At 36.4% G+C, this 20,511-nt stretch overlaps 1 protein-coding gene across 3 annotated transcripts in view; it reads left to right on the top strand.

Moving 5' to 3' along the window:
• The window catches only part of NKAIN3 (Na+/K+ transporting ATPase interacting 3), a 381,587-nt gene extending 362,495 nt beyond the window's left edge, over positions 1-19,092 (top strand). For 2 of the 3 annotated variants that reach the window (XM_046937713.1, XM_015282718.4), the window contains 2 exons: positions 15,498-15,581; positions 18,078-19,092. In XM_046937713.1, the coding sequence (XP_046793669.1) occupies positions 15,498-15,581; positions 18,078-18,091 (98 nt within the window). In that variant the 3' untranslated portion in view covers positions 18,092-19,092. The remainder of the gene's footprint in view (positions 1-15,497; positions 15,582-18,077) is intronic. The other variant, XM_025147985.3, reaches the window with a different exon arrangement.
• The last annotated feature ends 1,419 nt before the right edge of the window (positions 19,093-20,511 follow it).

Genomic DNA, 20,511 nt, shown 5'->3' on the forward strand with positions numbered 1-20,511 from the left:
ATAAGCAAGAGAAACTACAGTAACTCTAAAAAATAATGGTGTGTGTACATTCACACACACATAAACACATAAATATATCTGTACCTGAGAAGACAGACTCTTTACATTTTACAGAAGTATTTTAAATTATTTCATTTTGTTTGTTTGTTTGTTTGGCCCTTCATTTTGTGCTTCACACATCAGTGTTTGAGGTATGCATTAAAGTAATACAAAACCCACATCAAAGAATATAACATATTGTTGGAAAACATAGTCACTTGCTAAAGAGTATAAGCAGTTTACATTCAGGGCCTTAAAAGAGGGTTATTGTCAAGTTAATGGCTTTATTTACTTGAAAATATGCTAGAAGTGTCAGGGCAATGTCTGTCTTTGACATCCATGACCCAGTCCACTCTGACTGCCAGCCATTGTCTTTTGAGAGTTTCATGCTATTTGTTACCAAGAGAAATTTAAATCACTGAGAATAACAGTTGACATCATTAATTAAAAAAACAAAACACATCAAGTGCTATCATGATCCAGTACTTAAAATCTACACAGTGCCCATTCTCCATAAGGAAACCAGACATCTGCATTTAATTTCTGCTTGTATTCCAGAACTACCAATTGCAATTTGGTGTTTTGTTAGGTACAACTAAAAATCATTCTACTAATATTGGAACATGTGGTATAATTCAGCTCTACATCCTTCATTAGCATTGTGCCAATTTACTATTTTCACTTGTATCTTTATCACCTTCCAGACTCTTGTGCAAATAAATTTGTTTTATTTAGTGGAGGATCATCAAGGGGAGGGGGTAAGAGCAGTGTGTTGGAAGTGGAGTGGAGATACAGAACTGGCACATCTACAACAAGTGGAGTAAAATAATTTCTATTTTGCTGTGGTTGTTTTTTTATTTATTTATTTTTCCTAAGATCCTGAATCCAATCAAAAGCAGCTAAATAGCCTTTTAGTATCTCAGCTGAGGCTAATTTGTTTCTTAATGCCCATTTGTGTTTTAGAGTCCTCCATTTTTATAGATAAATATATTAAGGACAAATGTTAACTCATTTGTATCAATTCCACAGATATGTTTTAAATGGAGAAACATCTATGTAAGCCACAGTGGGAAAATGATTTGGTTTGGTAATTAGCTGAGAATAGCAGGACTTTTTCTGGAAACTTGCAGCATAACGAACAAAAAATTATGTAAAAGAGACGTGCAGTGGTGCCTGAAAATAGTTGAGTTAAAAGTATAAAGTGATTACACTGGGATAAAAGTCAAAGAAGCTGCAATGAAAAAGCAATTTTATTAATTTTAATATGATGCATCAAGTTCTTTTCTTAGGTAAATGCAGTCATTCTTTCATATTTTTGCAGTAGTTTGCATGGAATAAATCCTCAGCCCTCTGAGAGTCAAAGCCTTCCTAATTACATTCCACAGTACTCAGTGCATCAAGTTAACCCCAGTTCTTGATCTGAAACCTGTCAGGCAGACTTAAAAATTAATAATAGCTGCCTGTTTAGCCTCTGTGCAGTCCTTAAATGGATTTTGAGGCTGACATTTTGGCTGATGGACGCTTTTCTGAACAGTAATAATGCTTGAGGAAACATTTATTTCCAGCTATTGCTCACCTTACCTACATTTCAGACTGTGGTTAACTTTTACTTAGAAGGAAGATGATAGCAGGTCAAAAGGAATGAAAAAAAGACATGTAAAAGTCACAGTGCTGTAGTGGAGTTAATACCTTCCATCATTCATCCTAATGAAAAAGTCTATTTATATCTCTTCCTTTCATTTTTTCATTTCTATCTTTGTAGGTCTATCAATCTATATAAGCCCCTTTGAAGGAACAGAATAAGTGAAATCCGTAATCATAAAAGCCTGTCACTATCCTGTTTGTGAATCATTTTCTACTAAAAATGAACTCAAAGCTTGTTACTGTCCTGTCAGAGTTACAGAATGGGTTTAATAAAGTGAAGTTTGGAGACTCGGCAAAATACGTTGTTAAAAAATTATTAAATTTATAAATACTTTCTGGACTTCCTTTGAGAAATAATAGCACTATTTCATAAGCATGCCATCAACACTTCTCTAAAGGGATAGTTCTGTACTGTATGTTATTTGTGAAGTGGAAGCTGAGTTGTACATAAAATGTGTAAGAAAAAAGATGTAAAAGCAGAGGAGAAGATTTATCAAAAACCTACAACTGTCATTTCAGCATTTATTACAAAAGTAAGACTGAAACATCAAAAGGTCAGTCCAAGGAAGCTCAATCTCTCTGTTATAAATGAGTGAAAATTAAAAAAGAAAAAAAGAAAAAGGAAGGGGAAGGGGCTTCCATTCATCATATTGGAAAGTTTTATCCAACAAATGAAATCACAAGAACAAAATTAAATAAACAATGTTTTGTCTCTCTCAACACTGGCTGAATTCAGAGTTCAGCTGTATTTTCAGAACATGAAGATGAATCCTGTTTTAAAAAGGAATTTTATTCATACTGTGGTATCTGTAGGAACCTCCATATGGTGTCATTACATAAATATTAAGTAAACCAAAATATATTATTACCAACACTGAAAAACTACCATATTGCCTTATCTGACATATGGCATTGTATTTATACATACCATTGAGCATCTGTTGTCAGTAATCTAATGAGAGAGAATTTTTTTTCTTCAGATTTAATTTCTGTAGCTACACAGTATGTCCAACAGTGATACCTTTCTTATAAATAATTTATGTTTTGCAAAAGGAATGAAAAACCACCACGACTATTAGTAGCAACAGACTCATACGTCTGTATGATTACCTTTATTTATAAGTCCACATTTCATAACTAGGTAGTAGTTGGGAACACACGACTAATATCTTTATGTCAATTGCAGTTTCCCGTATACTTGAATCTGTTTACCTCATAGAATAGATTATTTCTATAATAAAACATGTAATATGAAAGACGACCAGGATAGAGGATACTTCTCCAAACTAAAGGGCCTTGTTAGAATCAAACATACCCAGAACATTGACTGTCCTGAATTTTCTTACTGAAAACAAGGACTTATGAAACTTTCCAAACAGTAGCCAGAAGCAAAGATCATCACTGAGCTTTATCACTTACTGTGCTCAGCTTCAGGTCATAATGACTTCAGATATCAAAACAAAATGTACTGTTACTGACCAGCAAATGAATATGCTTGACATAGAGTTTTTTAAATGATCATAAGTTTTGCTGCCCAGCACTCAAACAACAGTATGGCTACCAGACTGGCTTTGATATTTCTACAAAATGATAGTGACCGTCAGTATTTTTGCAAGGCCTGAAAATAAATTTGCATCTTTCTGTTCATCCGGAAGAGTAACCCAAAACCCCACAATTCTGAGATATCTGTGTTGGTGAAACAGCTGCAGTCATTGCCATGCAGATGTCCATTGTGAAGCAGAAAAGAGGTTGAAGTACAATCGGAAATAGCACCAGTAGTATCCAGGAGGCTCCCTCAGTCCAACCCAGGCCAATCCCATCAAACATTTAGTGGAGTCAAATGTCAGCTTCCATAGACTGAAGAGATCTGTTCCATTGGGAGTTTACTGACTAGATGCAGGCTCACTTATTTGCTCTTCTACTTACATCAGACTCAGCTTTCTTCCGTACTGTAAATATAAAGGATAAACCTATTATTCTAACAACACTGCATGGTGTTACAGTCCTCCAACCTATCATTACCCTTAATGTGTGAATTAAGTGAAAATGCATTCTCACTCCTACACTACACTGACAGAATGAATTCTGATGTATATAATGAAGTAGCAAATACCTATGGGTCATTATACTTTTTAAATTAACACTACATTTCACATTTACATATTTCATTTTTCTTTCTTTTTTTTTTAATATATTATTTTATTATACAATTGTCTGAACAAGAATTTGTTCTTGTTCCTATTGAAACAATTGCATATATATAGCTCAAAAAACAAAGGTACTATAAAATAAAGCTGTTAAACAATATAAACACTATTATATATACAATTATATATATACACTATTGTATTAATACCATTGTATTAATAGAATGCAGAAGACATCTTGATCTTAGTTAAGTCAGTCATAAAATAATGCAGCTGAAGAATGATCCCCTCTTCTTTATTCTGCTTTAAAATCATAGATGAATAATCCATTTCAGAAAAACAACTTAGAAAAAAATACCCATTCTATTTTCATTGTCCTAGCAAAGTGTACAAAACTGTCTTTGTCTCCAGTTGTAATATCCATGGTCTGTTACAGAATACCTCATTCTAGCTGAGAGATTGTCTTCAAATAATAGATAATGCACAATATATAAAAAGGAAAGTCTTGATCCTGGAATATTTCTAGCAGCAGCAGAAGCTATCTACCTGAAAGTACTGTAAATTTAATGTGGAATGCAACATGTAACATATATCCAAGTATGGTGTAGATGAAGCATGAGACAGTAGCATCATCTAGAAGACATGTAAACTAGCACAATTTTTCATTGATAGAGCTTAGTTTACTATAAGGTCTGACGCAAAGAACTTGAAGAAATTGTCCTTGAGTTTCCATACAACTTGGGCAAAATATCTTCAGTAAAGAATTTGTTTTTTTACTGCCTCTGATTTCCTCTATCTATACCATGTTTAATTTTGTATTAAATCCAAGCTATCTTTCCTGGCATATGTATGATAGTCAAGATGCTATTTTCATGCTAGCCAACTGCTTATTTATTTTTCATTAAAGGAAAAGAGTAAATCATGCATTCTAAGAGTCCTCCATTGCCTTTCCACAGTTCCTCCTATAAACACAAGATGAAGTTTTTTCCTGAAATTCAGTAAAAAAAGTATCATCTCAGACATTTTATCACAAAGAATTTTAATTGGATATTCCTGGAATATTTATAGATGAGAACAGCAGAAAATATCTAATGGTTTAAATGCAATTTCATTTAAAACATTTAGAAATATCTGCATGGAATGCAAAATATTTTTTATTTAGTATTTGCAGAAAGCATTAATATATTTGTCTGAACAGAGAAATGTATCAGAACAGTATCATAGCATACATTGGCCAATTTTGACCTCTGTGGAAAAATACATACGTAGACATATGTATACATATATACATGGATGTGTACATGTATATTTAATTGTATATATATAAATATACATATTTTGTGTCAAACAGGTATATATAAATTCCCCTTTGCCTTAAGTTGATAACTGGAAAGGAAGATTCCTAAAGACTAGTTCATTACTAGCTCATAAATTCCGGTTTAGCAGTTGTAATTCATATCAATCATTTCTGCTGTTGATTCTGACTAGTATTTTCCATACCCCATTTATACATATTAATATATACATAAAAGACTATTCACTTAAAATAGGAATATAATTATAATTTTGTAATTTTCCTTAAACTGGAGATGATCACACCTTTCTTTAAGATTCCTTGGTTTACTACTGTAATAAATAATATTGTTACTAAAATGGAAACATGATTCTAATTTAGGGGGAATGTATTTCCCATTGGCAGCTCATTGACATTTCTTAGGTCCAGGCATTTCTCACCTACTTCCAAATACTCACTGCATGCCCTTCTGTTAAACTAGCTGATTTGATTCAAGCTTCTACTTAGCTAATTTAATATTGATTTCGTTTTAGTCTCCACCTTCTACCTTCTTGGCCTTTCTGTTTAAATTAAATCTGCTTTTAAATTGATGCCATCTCATCCCCCCCATTGCTAACACCTTAGCCTTTTCACTTAAATTGCATCTATTGTTAGATCAATCTTACTCCAGCATCCAGCGTCTGTCTCCTGAGCTTTCCACTTGACATCACATACAGGTCTAAGTAGTGTCTGTTTCTGTCCCTAGCTTTCATCCAGCTACTCCATTAAAATTAAATCTCTTTTCAAATCTATTTTCCACTTCTATTTCCAACCTCCTTACTTTTTCATTTCTAAATGGTAACAGTTTTGCGTCTGCTTTAATTTGTGCAGCTTGAAAGGAAACTTTTCAGACTCCCACTCTTCAGTATAAATACCATCTTCCCCAAGTCTCATTACATGTAACTGGGTTCTTCCCATTTCCGGGCCTTAGCTTACATAAGATCCATGTCAATGTTTTTGTTGTTTGAGTGATAATTTCCCTCAGCCCAGTTACCACTATAAAACTAAGGGCTCTTTATTGCGACATTTCAGTGCTGCTTTTGATGTGAGACACATAAGTCTGGACCAAGGTGGGCTCATGTTGTGGAGAGGGCTTACCAAGCCAAAACGGGTACAAATTTAATGAGGATCCACACCAGCAGTGAAATGGGCATAGATTATCTTGGTAAATTATCATAAATTATCTTGATAATATCACCACTCAGAAAAGTACATTGAATCAAGCTAAGAGTTTCATGTCATAGGTAATTTTGGAAGATAATTTTATTTGGTAATATAATATTCCAAGGTATGATAAAATCAAATAAATCAAATAAATAATAACCATCAATAGTTTAGCCTTTTTTTTTAAATCTCATGTCTGAATATCATAGCCTAAAGGAAACCAGAATGTGTAACAAAGCAAAATTGTCAATATTCTGTTTGGAAATGGAAGGGTTGACAATGTTGTTTACTGATAAAATCAAAGCTAGAAAAAAAAAAAAAACCCAAAGTATCACAAGGATTTTTTAGAAGAACAGTCAAACAAAAAGAAAGAAGATATAAAAATTTTTTTTGTTGGTTTTTTTTGTTTTTTTGCTAATCACTTTCATTTATCCTGTTGATTTTTTACTGTAATTTATTATCTAGTTCTCTATACTGTGTATCTGATGTCATCATGTTTTCAACCCTTCATAAAATTATCTTTTTAAATTCCTCCTATCTGTAAACCTGAATTTGCTGTCTATATTGTGTACTTCTCAGATTCTGTTGTTGTAGCATTTAAATAGCCCGAATGATTTGAAGATATAAGAGAAGCAACATTTATAGCAAGAGGTGTTGTCTCACTAAGTCTGTCAATATAGCCAGTACAGTTTTCCTGCTGGGCTAGTCGGCCAAATTAAATATATCACCTCTTGCTGGAAAACTTATTTTCAAAGAATAGAATAGAACAGAACAGAACAGTTGGAAAGGACCTACAAATGCTGTGGGGTCCAACTGCCTGACCCCTTCAGAAATATAAGCCTTTTCAGGGCTAACCAAAATTAAAGTAGATTATTGACGGAATTATCCAAATGTTTCTTCAGTGCTGACAGGTGTTGGGCATTGGTTACCTCTCCAGAAAGCTTGTTTTGGTGTTTAACCACTCTTAACATAAATATTTTTTTTCCTAATGCCCAGTCTGAAGCTGCCCTGGCACAGCTTTTTGCCATTCCTGTCATTGGATCTCAGGGAGAAGAGATGTGTACCTCCCCCTGCACTCCACTTCTTCCTTAAGGAAGTTGTAGAGAGCACTGAGGCCACCCCTTAGCCTTCTTTTCTCCAGACTGGACAACCCAGTTGCCCTCAGCCTCTCCTCACAGGACATGCCTTCAGTCCTTTCACCAGCTTTGTTGCCTTCCTCTAGATGCATTCAAGTATCTTAATGTCCTTTTTATATTATGGAGCCCAGAAGTGCAGACAATATTCAAGGTGAGGCTGAACCAACACTAAGTATAGTGAGAAAATCACCTCTTTTGGCCAACTGGCTATGCTGTGTTTAATGCACCCCAAAAAGTAGTTTGCTCGTTTGCTAGAGCCCACTGCTGTCTCATTTTGAACCTTCTGTCAACTGTATTATTGTATTTACTATGTGTTTCTCATGTGCTTTATTAGCTCTTTCTCATAACTTTCTCCAGACTTTCTCTTGTCCTCTGTAATCTAGGACCTAGCCAGATTCAAACTTCAAACTTCATTTTACACAGTTTTGTCCTGAATATTGTCAATAGTCACCAATCAAACCAGTCAATATTGACTGTTTCAATGCAGTTGGTTTTGTTAGCTGAAATTTCATCTCAGTGCATCTGTGTTTTTCTCAGTATTACAATTTAGGTGCAGCAAAACTAAATAATGCTGTGTTACTTCCATCATTTATATGATGACTTTTATTCCTTGGCATTGATTTCTCTACATTTTCTTTTCCTTCTTAATCATCACAGTTAATCAGGACAATGTGCTATTTTATAGGACCATATTTCAAGACTTAAAAAGTTTTCATAAAAATGTATTTTTTAATTCGTCTTTCTTCGGTGAGAGATTTTTTTATTGATGAAGTCAATATAGCATTGTCTTTCTTTATCCTTAACAGATTAATACACTAGTGGCTTCAAAATGAGTGCTAATCTTGCTACATACTTCATTCCCCTTTTACACATTCATCTTTCTCCTAATGTGAAATAACACCAACTTTCTAGCAATGAGAAAACCATTTTCTTAGCTATATGTTTCCTGACACACAGAATATTCATTTTTTTCTTCTTCATTATACATAAGACCACTGGCCAATATAAGCTCCAGCTTTTTAATGCTCTAAATTCTTTGTTCTTTTTTCATAGCTGAGAATGTAGTCATATGGTGTTTGGGATTTTCTAAGACCTAATTTGAGAATGAAGAACTTAGTTAGTGAGACCATTGGTAATGATAAAATAAATATTAAGAGATCAGCAAGATAACTTGAAGAGCTGGACAAAAGCGTGAGGTACAGTGTTTCCCCATTCTCAGAGAAGCACTTACAAACTAGTCCTCACTGTTACAGTTGGGTGCGATTAAATAGCAGACTTAGCAGGTGCATCTACAGCAGCTGTGAAACAGAAAAATCTTACATTCTACGGAAAACTGAGACCATCATAGAAAGACTCAATAATGTGTTCAGAGGAACTGGAGAATTGACACAAATCAACAGAAGGGTTATTTTGCCAGCTTCTCCATCTGAAAAAAATAAGGGCAAGAAGAAAGGAAGATCAGAGCTCGCTGGTTTGCGCTCATCCAGAGAGATAAAAGATTGAAAAGAGAGGTTTGATAATCTGGAGATCACAGGAGTTTATCCAGTTCTATTTCTGATCTGTAAACTTGAATTCAAAGAAGGCACAGTAGGGCCACAAGCTTATCTGCTGGCTAGTCAAAGGGAAAGGTTCCAGCAAGTGCTGGAGGCAGCGCTGTCTGCTTAGCAGAAGAAAAAAATATATAGCTTAAAGTTTACAGATGCTGAGACTATGGAAAGTGTGTGGTAGAAAGCGTTGGGATCTATCTTCTCAAGGACTGAGGCAGACCATCACTAAGCATCATGTAGCTGTGAGCAGGATTTTCAGAGGAGGCTATGCATACAGTGCTCCACAGCAAGAGGCAAATGGCATGTGGTGAAGTAGGATTTCTATGCAGAGCCTCAGAGAGATGGTCAGTAGAGGCAAAGGAAATGGATATTGCCTCATCTGAAATGGAAACCTATGTTACACATCATCAGTGTGCTTGGTACTATAGTATGGAAGATATCACCAGATCAGTACTCTTCTGCAAATGCTTATACTTGAGCTCTCAGACTACCAGTAGTAAATATTTTATCATGTTTGTCAAGTTAGAAATGTCATGTCTGTCAAATTAAAGATGATAGTCTATACTTGGCCCAAAGTCAGCTAGTAAAAAGAAAGGGTCAGGGAAGGAGACTTTCCTGAGTGATTACAAGAGATGTTAACAGGAAGAGATGTTGAGCAGATTTTAAAGATTTGAAAATGAGGCAATAAAAAAAGACAAGAGAAACTGCAACATGAGTGAAATGTGACAGAGCTATAGTCAGCCAGAGCTTTAGTTTTGTAGAGACTCATTTATCAAGAGCTCCCAAAGAAAACCACAACACTAAACTTTAAAAAGGCAGAACGTGTTAGATTGTAAGCTAGCACACTTCTTAAATAGCAAACTCAAAAGTTTGCTCATAGTAGAAATGAGTGGTTTATAACATTTCCTCTCTTGTTGTCTGTGTCCATGTGGCTGGAGAACCATAATTCCCTCCTGAGTCCCAGTAAAGTCTCTGGATTCTTAAAATGCAGGGAATTCATCTCAGCCCCCCTGGTCCTTAGCTGTGTCTGCTCTCCATTGCTTCCCAGGCCTGGCTGATTGATTCCCCCTTCTGCAGCCTTGGCTTGAGAAGCTGGCTACTAGCATCTACTGATGCCTCTCGCTTCTGTCCCATGCTGTGCTGCACACAGATAGAGTTTTACGTATTGTCTTCAAAATAAATAATTCGATCACACTGATAAATATACCTGAAGCAAATTGCACCTAACTTGTGAATTGACAATGAACTGTAAGTTGAATAGATCAATTCCAATTGGTCCTAGCATATGTGTTAAATATTTTTTGAATAACTGTGTCATTTATGGCATCAAACTAGGCAGTAATATAACGGCATACTAATGCATCGCATATATCCTTGAATCATAGAACAGAAAAAGATCAGAAACCAGATTCTGACTTCTGTCTCTTCTGAAGCCATTTTAGAAACATTTATGTGATCATGTGATTGGAGAAGGGACTGAAGATGTGTGCAGCCTTCTGTACAACAGTTTTTATTCTTGACTACTTGATCTGCCATTTTTGTGAACTGGCTGGGTATGAATTGTGAAAAATTATTGGCATTGTTTTTGTTTCAGTACTATGCATACTTAATTGCTAGATGTGCTGGAGTGCTAGGGCTGAATTGCTAGAATGTGGAGAGCTGTCCCTGAAGAATGATCATGAGTGAGTCAAAAGCCTATGGGTGAGAGTTAGAGGCTGGGACAACAAAGGGAGCCTTGTGATTGGGTTCCACTACAAGCAGCCTGATCAAGCAGAGCCTGTTGATGAAGCCTTCTTCCTCCAGCTACAAAAGACATGATGATCACAGACTCTTGTCCTGCAGAGGGACTTCAGCAACCCTGACATCTGCTGGAAAAGTAGCACAGCAAGGAGTAGGTGATCCAAGAGGCTTCTAGAGTGTATCAAGGATAACTTTCTCAGCCAGGTACTAGACAGCCCCACCAGGGGGGTTGCAGTGCTGGATTTGTTGATCACCAATGAGAGTTAACTGATTAGTGACATCAGGATTGTAGGCTGCATAGGCTGTAGTTACCAGGCAGTGGTGGAGTTCTAACTCCTAAGGGGTATCAGACAGGCAAAGAGTAAACTCAGGAAGCATTCCAACTCTTCAGGGAGTTAGCCAACAAATCCTCCTGGGAATCTGTCCTCAAGGACAAGGGAGCATAGTAGAGCTGGCAGATCATTAAGGAAGCTTTCCTTAGGGTGCGAGAGTTCTCCATCCCCAGGAATACATTTTCCCTCCCTTAGTCCTCTACGTCAGTAAGAACCCGTTCCTGGCATCCTGCAATAGAACATGTGGCTGTACTGCTACATGACTAGAGCAGCTCAGCTACTCAGACTTTGTGTGAAGTCTGATAGTACTGGCACCAGATAGCTGGAACAATCTGACTAGTTCAGAAAAGGATATAAGAGAAGTGTGTTTCTTGATTCTGGAAGACAACTGGAAAAGTTGACCTTAGGAAGAATCACAGAATCACCAAGGTTGGAAAAGACCTCCAACATCATCCAATCCACCTATCACCAATATTTTCCCACTAAACGATGTCTCTTAGTACAACATCTAAACGATTGTTGAACACCTCCGGGGATGGTGACACCACCACCCCCCTGAGTAGCCCATTCCAGCACCTGACCACTCTTTTGGAGAAGAATTTCTTCCTCATATCCAACCTGAACTTCCCCTGGTGCAACTAGAGGCTGTTCCCTCTAGTCCTCTTGCTAGTTATGTGGGAGAAAAAAAAAAAAACATTAAATGTTTATCTGGAAAGTTTATATAAAGCTACAAGTGCAAATATTGGAAAGTCCAAAGTAAGTTTGAACTTCATGCATCTAGCCCTGACAGTTCCCCATTTTTGCTTCCTCTTTTTTGTTGACTTTGGCTCCTTGTCTTACTGTCCATCACATACTTTAACTGATTACTTCTGTTAATTTCCTTAATGACCATGGTTACATTACTATATTGCCATTCAAAAAATCTTAGCACAGTGGGAAAAATGCAGTGCAAAATAGTATTTGGAGACCCATTGATTAAGATAATCTTCTGTACATAAAAAGACCCAAGTAAGCAGCTTCTAGCATTCCCCTGTCCTGGACAGGGGATAGCTGGAGGTGCCATCAATTCTAGCCATCATTTTGAAGGCTTACCCTGATTTATAAAAAGGACAGGCAAACATCAAGAGGATCTAAGCTGTTCTAGGACAAGAGATTGCAGGATTTGTTAGGCATTGTATTACATCACTGCTCTACTCATACTCTGCACCTCCCCCCCGACACACTGAGAATGTAACAGCTTTGAAAGGAGAAATCAGTAATATAACTGTGGGCTCACAAGCTCTGCCAGCTGTTTGCACAGGGTCTGCAAGAAGGTCAGAGGAATATTGCCAGAGAAGCTGAATTCCAGATGAGAGGTTGGGAAGGAAGTTTTCAGATCTCTAATTCTTCTCCGTTACCTTCAAAAAGAAAGGAAATTTCAAGTGGCATATGGATGAATGCTCTGCATTAATAGTAAAGCGTACCTAAATGTCATCTGTCTACAAAAGAATAGCCCTCAAAGTTATTGATGACAGTGGATACACCTTCTTCAGCTAGCAGCGTGTTGCACTTTTCTCACTCAGGCAGATTATGACAACTGCTCCTCCTCTGATATGGCCCACGAGTGAATTAACACCATTTTAATGGACTACCCGTGGTGGGCAGCCATTACAGATTTGCACTTCCAAGCCCAGCAGGTAGTGAACTCTAAAAAAACATTTCATACTGGCCATGAAGCATCCAGCACAACTGCAAGCTGAGGTGACACAAGGAGAGAAAAATTCTCTGGGAATACGGATCATGTTATGCAGCCAGCTGCTGATAAAATAACTGGTTTTTGCTGTAACCTGCTATTATCTGTGGGGTGCTAAAAAATCCTCCCCTCAGGATTTTAAGTTTCTCTCTGCATGACTGTAGTTAATGACTGGATTCTATGGGTGTTTCATGCTTAGTGACTGAATATCCCTGCTGATAGCATGTTGGTCTTTTAATAAATAAATAAATAAAGGCATAGAATTACAGAACTGTGTGGGAAAAAAAAAAAGATGTTTTTTCATTGAACTTACTTCCAGGCAGCTTTCTGAAGTTAATTGCTGTAATCCTATGACTATACAGCGTGTATTATCCATAATCCAGTAGTCAGAAAAGAACAAAATCAATTATTCAATATCATCCTTAAAGCAATGTTTTCCCCTTGGGAAACATATGCAAACATTGCTGCTAACTTTTGTCCGATTAAAAGGAGAGATGTGTGCATCCTAAAAATTCAGTCAACATGAAGTTTTATTTAATATTCTTTTGTGGCCTTAGTTCTAGGAGTCTGCTAGACATAAATGCTGGAAATATCTGGTAAAATCTGTCCGAATTCTTAAAATGAAAAGTAGCATACAATTCAAATAACTGGTGATGAATCTTCATATTAAGGAGCTATCAGCCATAAAATAGAGTGCATAATGGAAAATGTCACATTCCGTTCTCTTGTGTGACAGAGCAGCTCTTGCCTTGAGAATTATCTTCACTTGAATTTCAAGTCAAACTTCAACTTTACTACTGTATAACATGTATTGGATTGCAAAAGAGAAAGTCTCAACTAAGCAGATTTGAACATCTTATCTCAAAACTTTTTTGATGGTGCTATTAAATGTTTTCTTTGTCAAAGACACATCTATGTTTCCAATCATAAATACATTCTGACTTCATTTCTTTCTCCAGAAGATCTGTGGTAGAAGAACCAGTTGCTTTAAATTCTCTCCCTGAGTTGTGGATTATTCTGGTGACCGCTGAGAGGAGTGATATGTGATTCTGAAGTGCTGAATTATTTCAAAAACATTCTTGCCAACTCCTTCTATCACTTTCTTAGAAAAAAAAAAAAAGATAATTCTCAGTAGAGAGCTGGGGAAACTAAAGAATATTAAAAAAAAACAAACACACACACAAAAAAAAACCCAGATTCTGTTACTCTGGAGGTATGATTTTTTCCAAAAATGAAGAATTAGCTATGGTTTATGTTATACTCATAGATATTTTATAAATCAGCTTTTACAAGAATATATCTGCAAACGTATCTCTTGGTCCCATTAGTGCTTAAGTCTTTTTTGGCGATTATTTTGTTACGTCGTTCTGAAGGAGGGTTGCAACAAGTAAGAAATGCAGTTGAAGGGAGGGATGCCACTCACCTAGGCTGACCCAGCCTGTGCTGACACCCAACTGGGCTGGCTGCTCAGCATTATGTCCTGCTCAGGCAGTTTTAAGAAAATACTCTTGCAGCCAAGTTGATACTGCATGACTGAAGTGCATCAAATTAAGTTTTCAGCTAAGCTTTTCCTCTCCTAGACTCAAGAGGAGAGGCGATTAAAATCAACAGGAGCATTTTCACAGATTTTTGAGGGTATTCCATTAGTCCTTCTGTCTCTAAGCCTCATTTCTCTGTCCGCTCTGGATGAGTTTTCTTTTTCTGTCTGCCTTCTGCATATAATTCTCGGGAAGAGGCTACTAATTAGGTGCTCATACAGTGATGAGCACAATGAGGAGCTACACAGGACTTCTATATATGTGGCGGTGTATAAACAAGTAAAGGCAGTTGCCGTCCCTGTGACCAAAGAATCCTAATGTACTGTGAATTTGCCAGGTCTACATTGTTTCTGTCAGAAGCCGTTCTAAATCAATAAAAATAATCTTCTTCCAGAACTTGATTTTAGATTTCTGGGGTAGCTTGAAAGTGTGGCTTCTGGAAGCTGTCAGAAATCTTAACAAAAATAGCAAGGTACAAGACTTAGACTAAAATGTCATTATTTTAAAATCATTATGACCATAATAGGAATTAAAAACATCTCAAGAGCAGATATCCCCGCATCATTTCTAACAGAAATCTTGAGATAAACTGGGAGGATTCCGAAAAGACTCATTGCTCCCAGACATTCATCCAGGGAAGATTCTGCTGCTTTTCTGCATCCAGCTGCCACCTGTTTATTCTCAACTGATTTTTATTGTTCCCTTACATTCCTGCTAGTCCTTTGGTTTGAAAAGTCGAGAAGAAGTTAAGTTCATGAGCTAAACTGTTTTCACTGGCTACATTTCTAAACACTTCAAAGGTAGTAGAATCTGAATTATGAAGTATATGCCGAGATTGCCCTAAAACCAAGAAGCCACATTACCCCACAGCAGAGCTGCGAATTAGCATGCATGCTGACAGGAGCATGCATGTCTGATAAGCTAGATGTTTCCTTGTCTGGTCAGGCACTGTGCTATGTGGATCTCAAAGACTACGGAGCACAGATCCTTCTGGAATCCACAGTATTTTTTACCTACTTCTGGAATTGCAAACCTGTGCATGTGCTTACTTTTTTTTTTTTTTTTTAATAATTTTTCCATGCTTATTTTTCAGTTAACGTATTTTCATTTCCATTTGTTCATTTCTGGCACTGTTGTGTTTTCAGTTGATTTTATAGGCGGACTTGACACATACTCCTACCGACAGCCCCCCCAGGAGCATGTTGAGTTAAAGCCTGTAAAGCCTGTAGGTAAGGTTCTGGTCCTGTGGACCACATTAATCCTTCTAACTGGACTGAAAGCTAACCTTCTCCTGACATAATTTTGGCATGAGGTTACTAATAATTTAATTATACTTCAATTAGAACTTAATTAAAAATTAACCCATATAAAACATGCTAGTAAGGTCACTATGTCATTGATGACATATCCGCTAAGGAGAGGATTAAGAGATAGCACGATGTCTGCCATGTTTTGCCTTGGCTTAACACAATGAGAGGCTCAAGTGAAGGATGGCATTGTTTCCCTGCTGACTTTTTATCAAGAAGAGAGCTGATTTTTGGCTGATGCTTCATAAATCTTAATGAGATTAACCCACTTATGGAAAAACAGAAGCTTCTACATTTGGCCAGCAACTGAAAGAAAAATGTTTGCAGAAAAACTACGTCAGCTTAAAATCTATAGAGTTTCATGGCAACTTCATTATCTCTTTTTTGTCAGTTATTTGCTCCCACCATGCAAATCACAGTTTTCATAGGCATGTCCTTCAAAATACTCTCTGCTATCTGATGTTAATTTTGGACACGTGTATTTACATTTTAGTTGAAGTACATTAAAGTACAGGGAGATGTTATCAGTATGTACACTTTAGAAGAAGACCCACTTGCTTCAAATAGATGATATTTCATTGTATTATTGGTAAAATAGAAGATACTCATTTGGAAATTATTCAGTGTATGTAAGTTGTTACCTTGATGGCATCTATCTTTCCATGGTTCTTTCAAGCTTCTTAAGAGTACCACCAAATGATTGCAGATAAATGACTGAACTTGATTTAACAACTTAATATATTTATTTACCAATCAGGACAATTAAAAGAGAGTGAAGTTTTTGCCCGGTGTATACATATGTACAAGTACTGGGAGTCAATTTAAAGAGGGCAATTGCTAACAAAGTGTTTTGAGTGGCCACTTGAACTTTGCTTGAGACTGTACTAATATTTGCATGCTTTTAAAATACATTTTACTCATGCTGTAGCTTTCAGTTTATAGGAATAAACATGGATAAAATTTTGTAAAATCGAGTGGATAAATATTGTAGGATTATGAATGCCCCAAAATGAGAAAAGCCTTATCTCAGTGTAACAGTGCATGTTACAGCAGTAAGAAATATCACATTGAGAGATTAAGACAAAATAAAATAACAAGCTGTTTGAAGCAGCATTAGGTTTATCAATATGTTGGAATCTGCATTTACATGATATTTCATTAGATGCTGATTTTAATCCATTTTCTTTGGGATAAGTGCCAGCAGAAAGGAGTTTTGACCATTCTTAAGAAGATGTTTGAGACTGAAAAGAGTAATTGGTATCTATGAAGAAGAAAGCGACAGATACATTATTTACACATCTCCAATAAAAATTTTAATCTCTTTAATTTTAAAGCTGATGTGAGGTTAGATATAAAGCAGTACATGAGCAAAATTACTGTAATTAATGGAGAGAAAAAATATTTTGAGTAAAGATTTATGTATACATTCCTTCAAAAGCTGTTCATTTTTGTACAGAAGTCACAGAATATGAGAATTTGTTCTTTGATGGCAGATTTAGGTTAAGTAGCTCAAAGGATCTGGGGGATGTTGATGAGCTTGCAGTACTGGAAAATAAATAGCATCTTCCCATTTCCCACATATGGGACAAACAGAAGCAGAATCTTTTCCCTTAACCACGCAGTTTCAATTAAAATAGGTGGAAGGCAGACAGGATAACAAAGGGAGTGGGAAAAATTGTTGTGTTCTTTTTGAGACACGTGACACATAAGCTGTAAAGAAGATTGTTTTGTCTTCAGTTTTGTTTGTTTAAAACACGGTATCAACAGCCAGGTCACTTGACACTAATTAAAGTTTTTTTCTATGTACTGCTAGATGGAAAATAGAGAAGCATATGAACAAGAAAAAAAAAAAACAGAACATTGCATTTTAATTTTGTTTCAGTTTCTTCATTATTACCATAGTGTTTTGAAGAAGTTAAAAATACTGCATTTTGGCTTTCACTTTTTTTTTTTTTTCCCTTTTATTTAATCATTATTAGTGAGTTTCCAAAGTTACACTTTGCATGAGCATCATTTCTGCTTGTGTGAGTAGGTCTGATCCAGTGCTATTCTAGTTGTAGGCAACCTTGTCTGGACATAACCTAGTGAACATATATCTTATGCTGCTAAAATACATTATACTGAGAAGAGTCTATCATTATTATATGGACTTCTGGCATTTTTCATCACCAGCAACATTGTTCCCCACGTTTTTTGCTTTTCTGGTATGCATAATGCAAAGCTACCACTTTGTATCCAGCTACTCATTTTTGACTTAATATGTGTGTCTTACAGCTGAGGAAGTTAAATGACTGGACTTTTTGGTTCATTAGTTGACCCTGTCAACCTGTCAGCTGTTGTGAATTTACACCTCAAAAATTAGAAGAGGCATAGAACAGGTTTTCATTTGTAAATAATTTGTATGTTCTGTTTTTTTAGGTCGAACTAAGTAATGAACGTTCACTCAAGACTTCTGCTGTTGTAGCTGAAGAAACAGATGTTAAAAGAAAAGACCAACCTTGTAACTCATCGTTCTGGAAGAAACGCATTGTCCGTTTATCACGGCGCGTGGATTGTTCTTCCCACAGGCTCAGTGTCATTATCAGCGTTGTTATTTGGTAGAACCTTGTAGATGATCTTGAATTTTTGAATGATTTACTTATATGGACACTTGTAAATTGTAAATTTTTTCTTTTTTAATTTTAATATTTTTACAACATTTAATGTTAAGGCATGAAAACAAAACCTGTGAAAACTATGAGAAGAGTGCATCTCTCTCAAGGAAGTCAGTATTTTTTAACTGATAGAATCATACTGTGCCTGGTAAAAATCGTGTCAATAAACAATGATTTGGAATCCAAAAAATACAGCAGGAGTTAAATCCTAATGGTGCAAAGGAGCTCATTTCCATGCTGTGTTTTGAAATTCTCAGTGTCCACTCCTTGGTTTCTTTGAACTGCTGTATGCAGTAGGAATATATCTATGACTCTGCTTGACCAGATGTTCTAGTACTAACGTACTCATCTAATTATTGCAATTCATATATGGCTCCTTCTCCCTCCCTAATCTCTTTTGTTCTGAGCCCATCAACAATAGCTGTCTCTGATTCAAAGAGAAATAGAGTGACCACACAATCTGTGGATGTCAGTCACTAGAAACCCTTAATTCCAGGGTTCTTTAGGTGTCTGTGATTTGCACACTTTTAAACTCTTTTCCTCCCTTCTCCCAGGAAGAAGCCAAGCATGAATGTACAGTATAAGGCACCACCTTCAGCCTTAGAAGTCTCTGGGAAATAATTCTGCTCATTATTTAAAAGTAAACAAGCAAATCTGAATATGTGTACAAAAATTTGTAAAGTTGTATGTAAATACTTCTAGACAAAAAACATGTATGTAACTGTCGTATTTTGTTTTCTATTCTGTCACCACTAGCATAAAGTGATACACAAAAGCTACTTTCTTTGGGGAGCTGGCAGTCTTTTTATCAGAACTCTGTGTTTCTTTTTTCTTGATTACTGTTTAAAATACTGTGCACAGTTTTACACACCAGAGTTACATCTCCACATAATGTGCCTCAGCATCTGCATAAATTTCATCAGGGCTTGGGGGCCATTTTCATTTTTGTGGTTTCTGATTTTGTGATTTCTTTGATGGGATTGTCATGAAAAACATTCCTTCTGATATGCGTATCTCTATCTCTCCACTCAAAGCTGAACTACGGTCCACTAAGTTCCTTCACAAATTTCCCTAATAGTCTCCAGCTAGTAAATTGCGTTCCAGCAGCTTTCAGATTCTCAGTTTGCAGTCTTCTCTTGAAGCTTGTCTATCCCGTCTTTTCCAGTCTGAGCAGATGTGATATAGATGAAGACTTGCTTTGATTCTTTCCCTTAGAAAGTCTTTTTGTGTTAATTAGTGATATGAACCTAATGAGATTGTTAATACAGTCTATCATTTTTAGGTAGAAAGGCTTTTGTGGTTCATCCATCTGTTTCCCAGTTAGTTCAACCAAAGGCCTCACCATCTGTGGAGAAAACATCAGCTGAACATGGATTAACCTTCCCTTCCACTATGACGTGTTAAGACAAAGTCAACAGAAACAACTGAATAGAACTTTCTTAGTATTGTTAGGGCTCAATATACCTCAAACAGTGAGTATTTCTGTGTAAGGTCAGACTGTGCCAAAACCAGGAATGCTGTACATGAAAATAATGCCATCTGTCATCATGTATTTGAATGTTTCTCATATGCTATTTTCTCATGTTTTCTAGAATATTGCAAATTACCAGGTTTGTCCTATCTTGAAGACTTCATCTACATGAAAAAAAAAGTGTCTGTCACAAAGCCAATATAAATAATATCGGTTTTGAGGCTTCATGAAGAAGATACAACGTGAATTTCTTTGTAGTTGCAGTATTCTAATAAGGCAAAAAACATTTTTATCTACTTGTGTAAAATTTTACTTTTGCTTAGCACGAAAGATTATTTCATTTCTTTGTATGATACCTGAAACAATGACAATGTCTATTCAGCCAGTGCCTGCAGCCTTCTGAGTTTGAGATGGCTCCAGAATTTTGAAGACTGGCAAATCTGAGCGCTGTTCAGAGCCAAATGGCTTTCAGGAGCTGCCATGTTTCACCTTTCTCCATTTCAGAGAGTTCAGTGTGGGCATCTAGTACTGATTCCAATGATCAATAAAGTTCACATGTGGGCTTTGCATTTCAGCATTAACTTCATGGCATTAATTATTATGGGCTGGTAGATAAGAGGCTTCTGACTGGATCCAGTTCTACCATGAGGACCAGAGAGGAAAAGGGAAGGAGCACTACATCCCCGTAATTTGCACACATTCTCTTTCAGAACAGAACGCACCCTAT

Source organism: Gallus gallus, chromosome 2 (assembly GCF_016699485.2).
Source record: "Gallus gallus isolate bGalGal1 chromosome 2, bGalGal1.mat.broiler.GRCg7b, whole genome shotgun sequence".
In the NCBI taxonomy this organism is placed as follows: domain Eukaryota; kingdom Metazoa; phylum Chordata; class Aves; order Galliformes; family Phasianidae; genus Gallus; species Gallus gallus.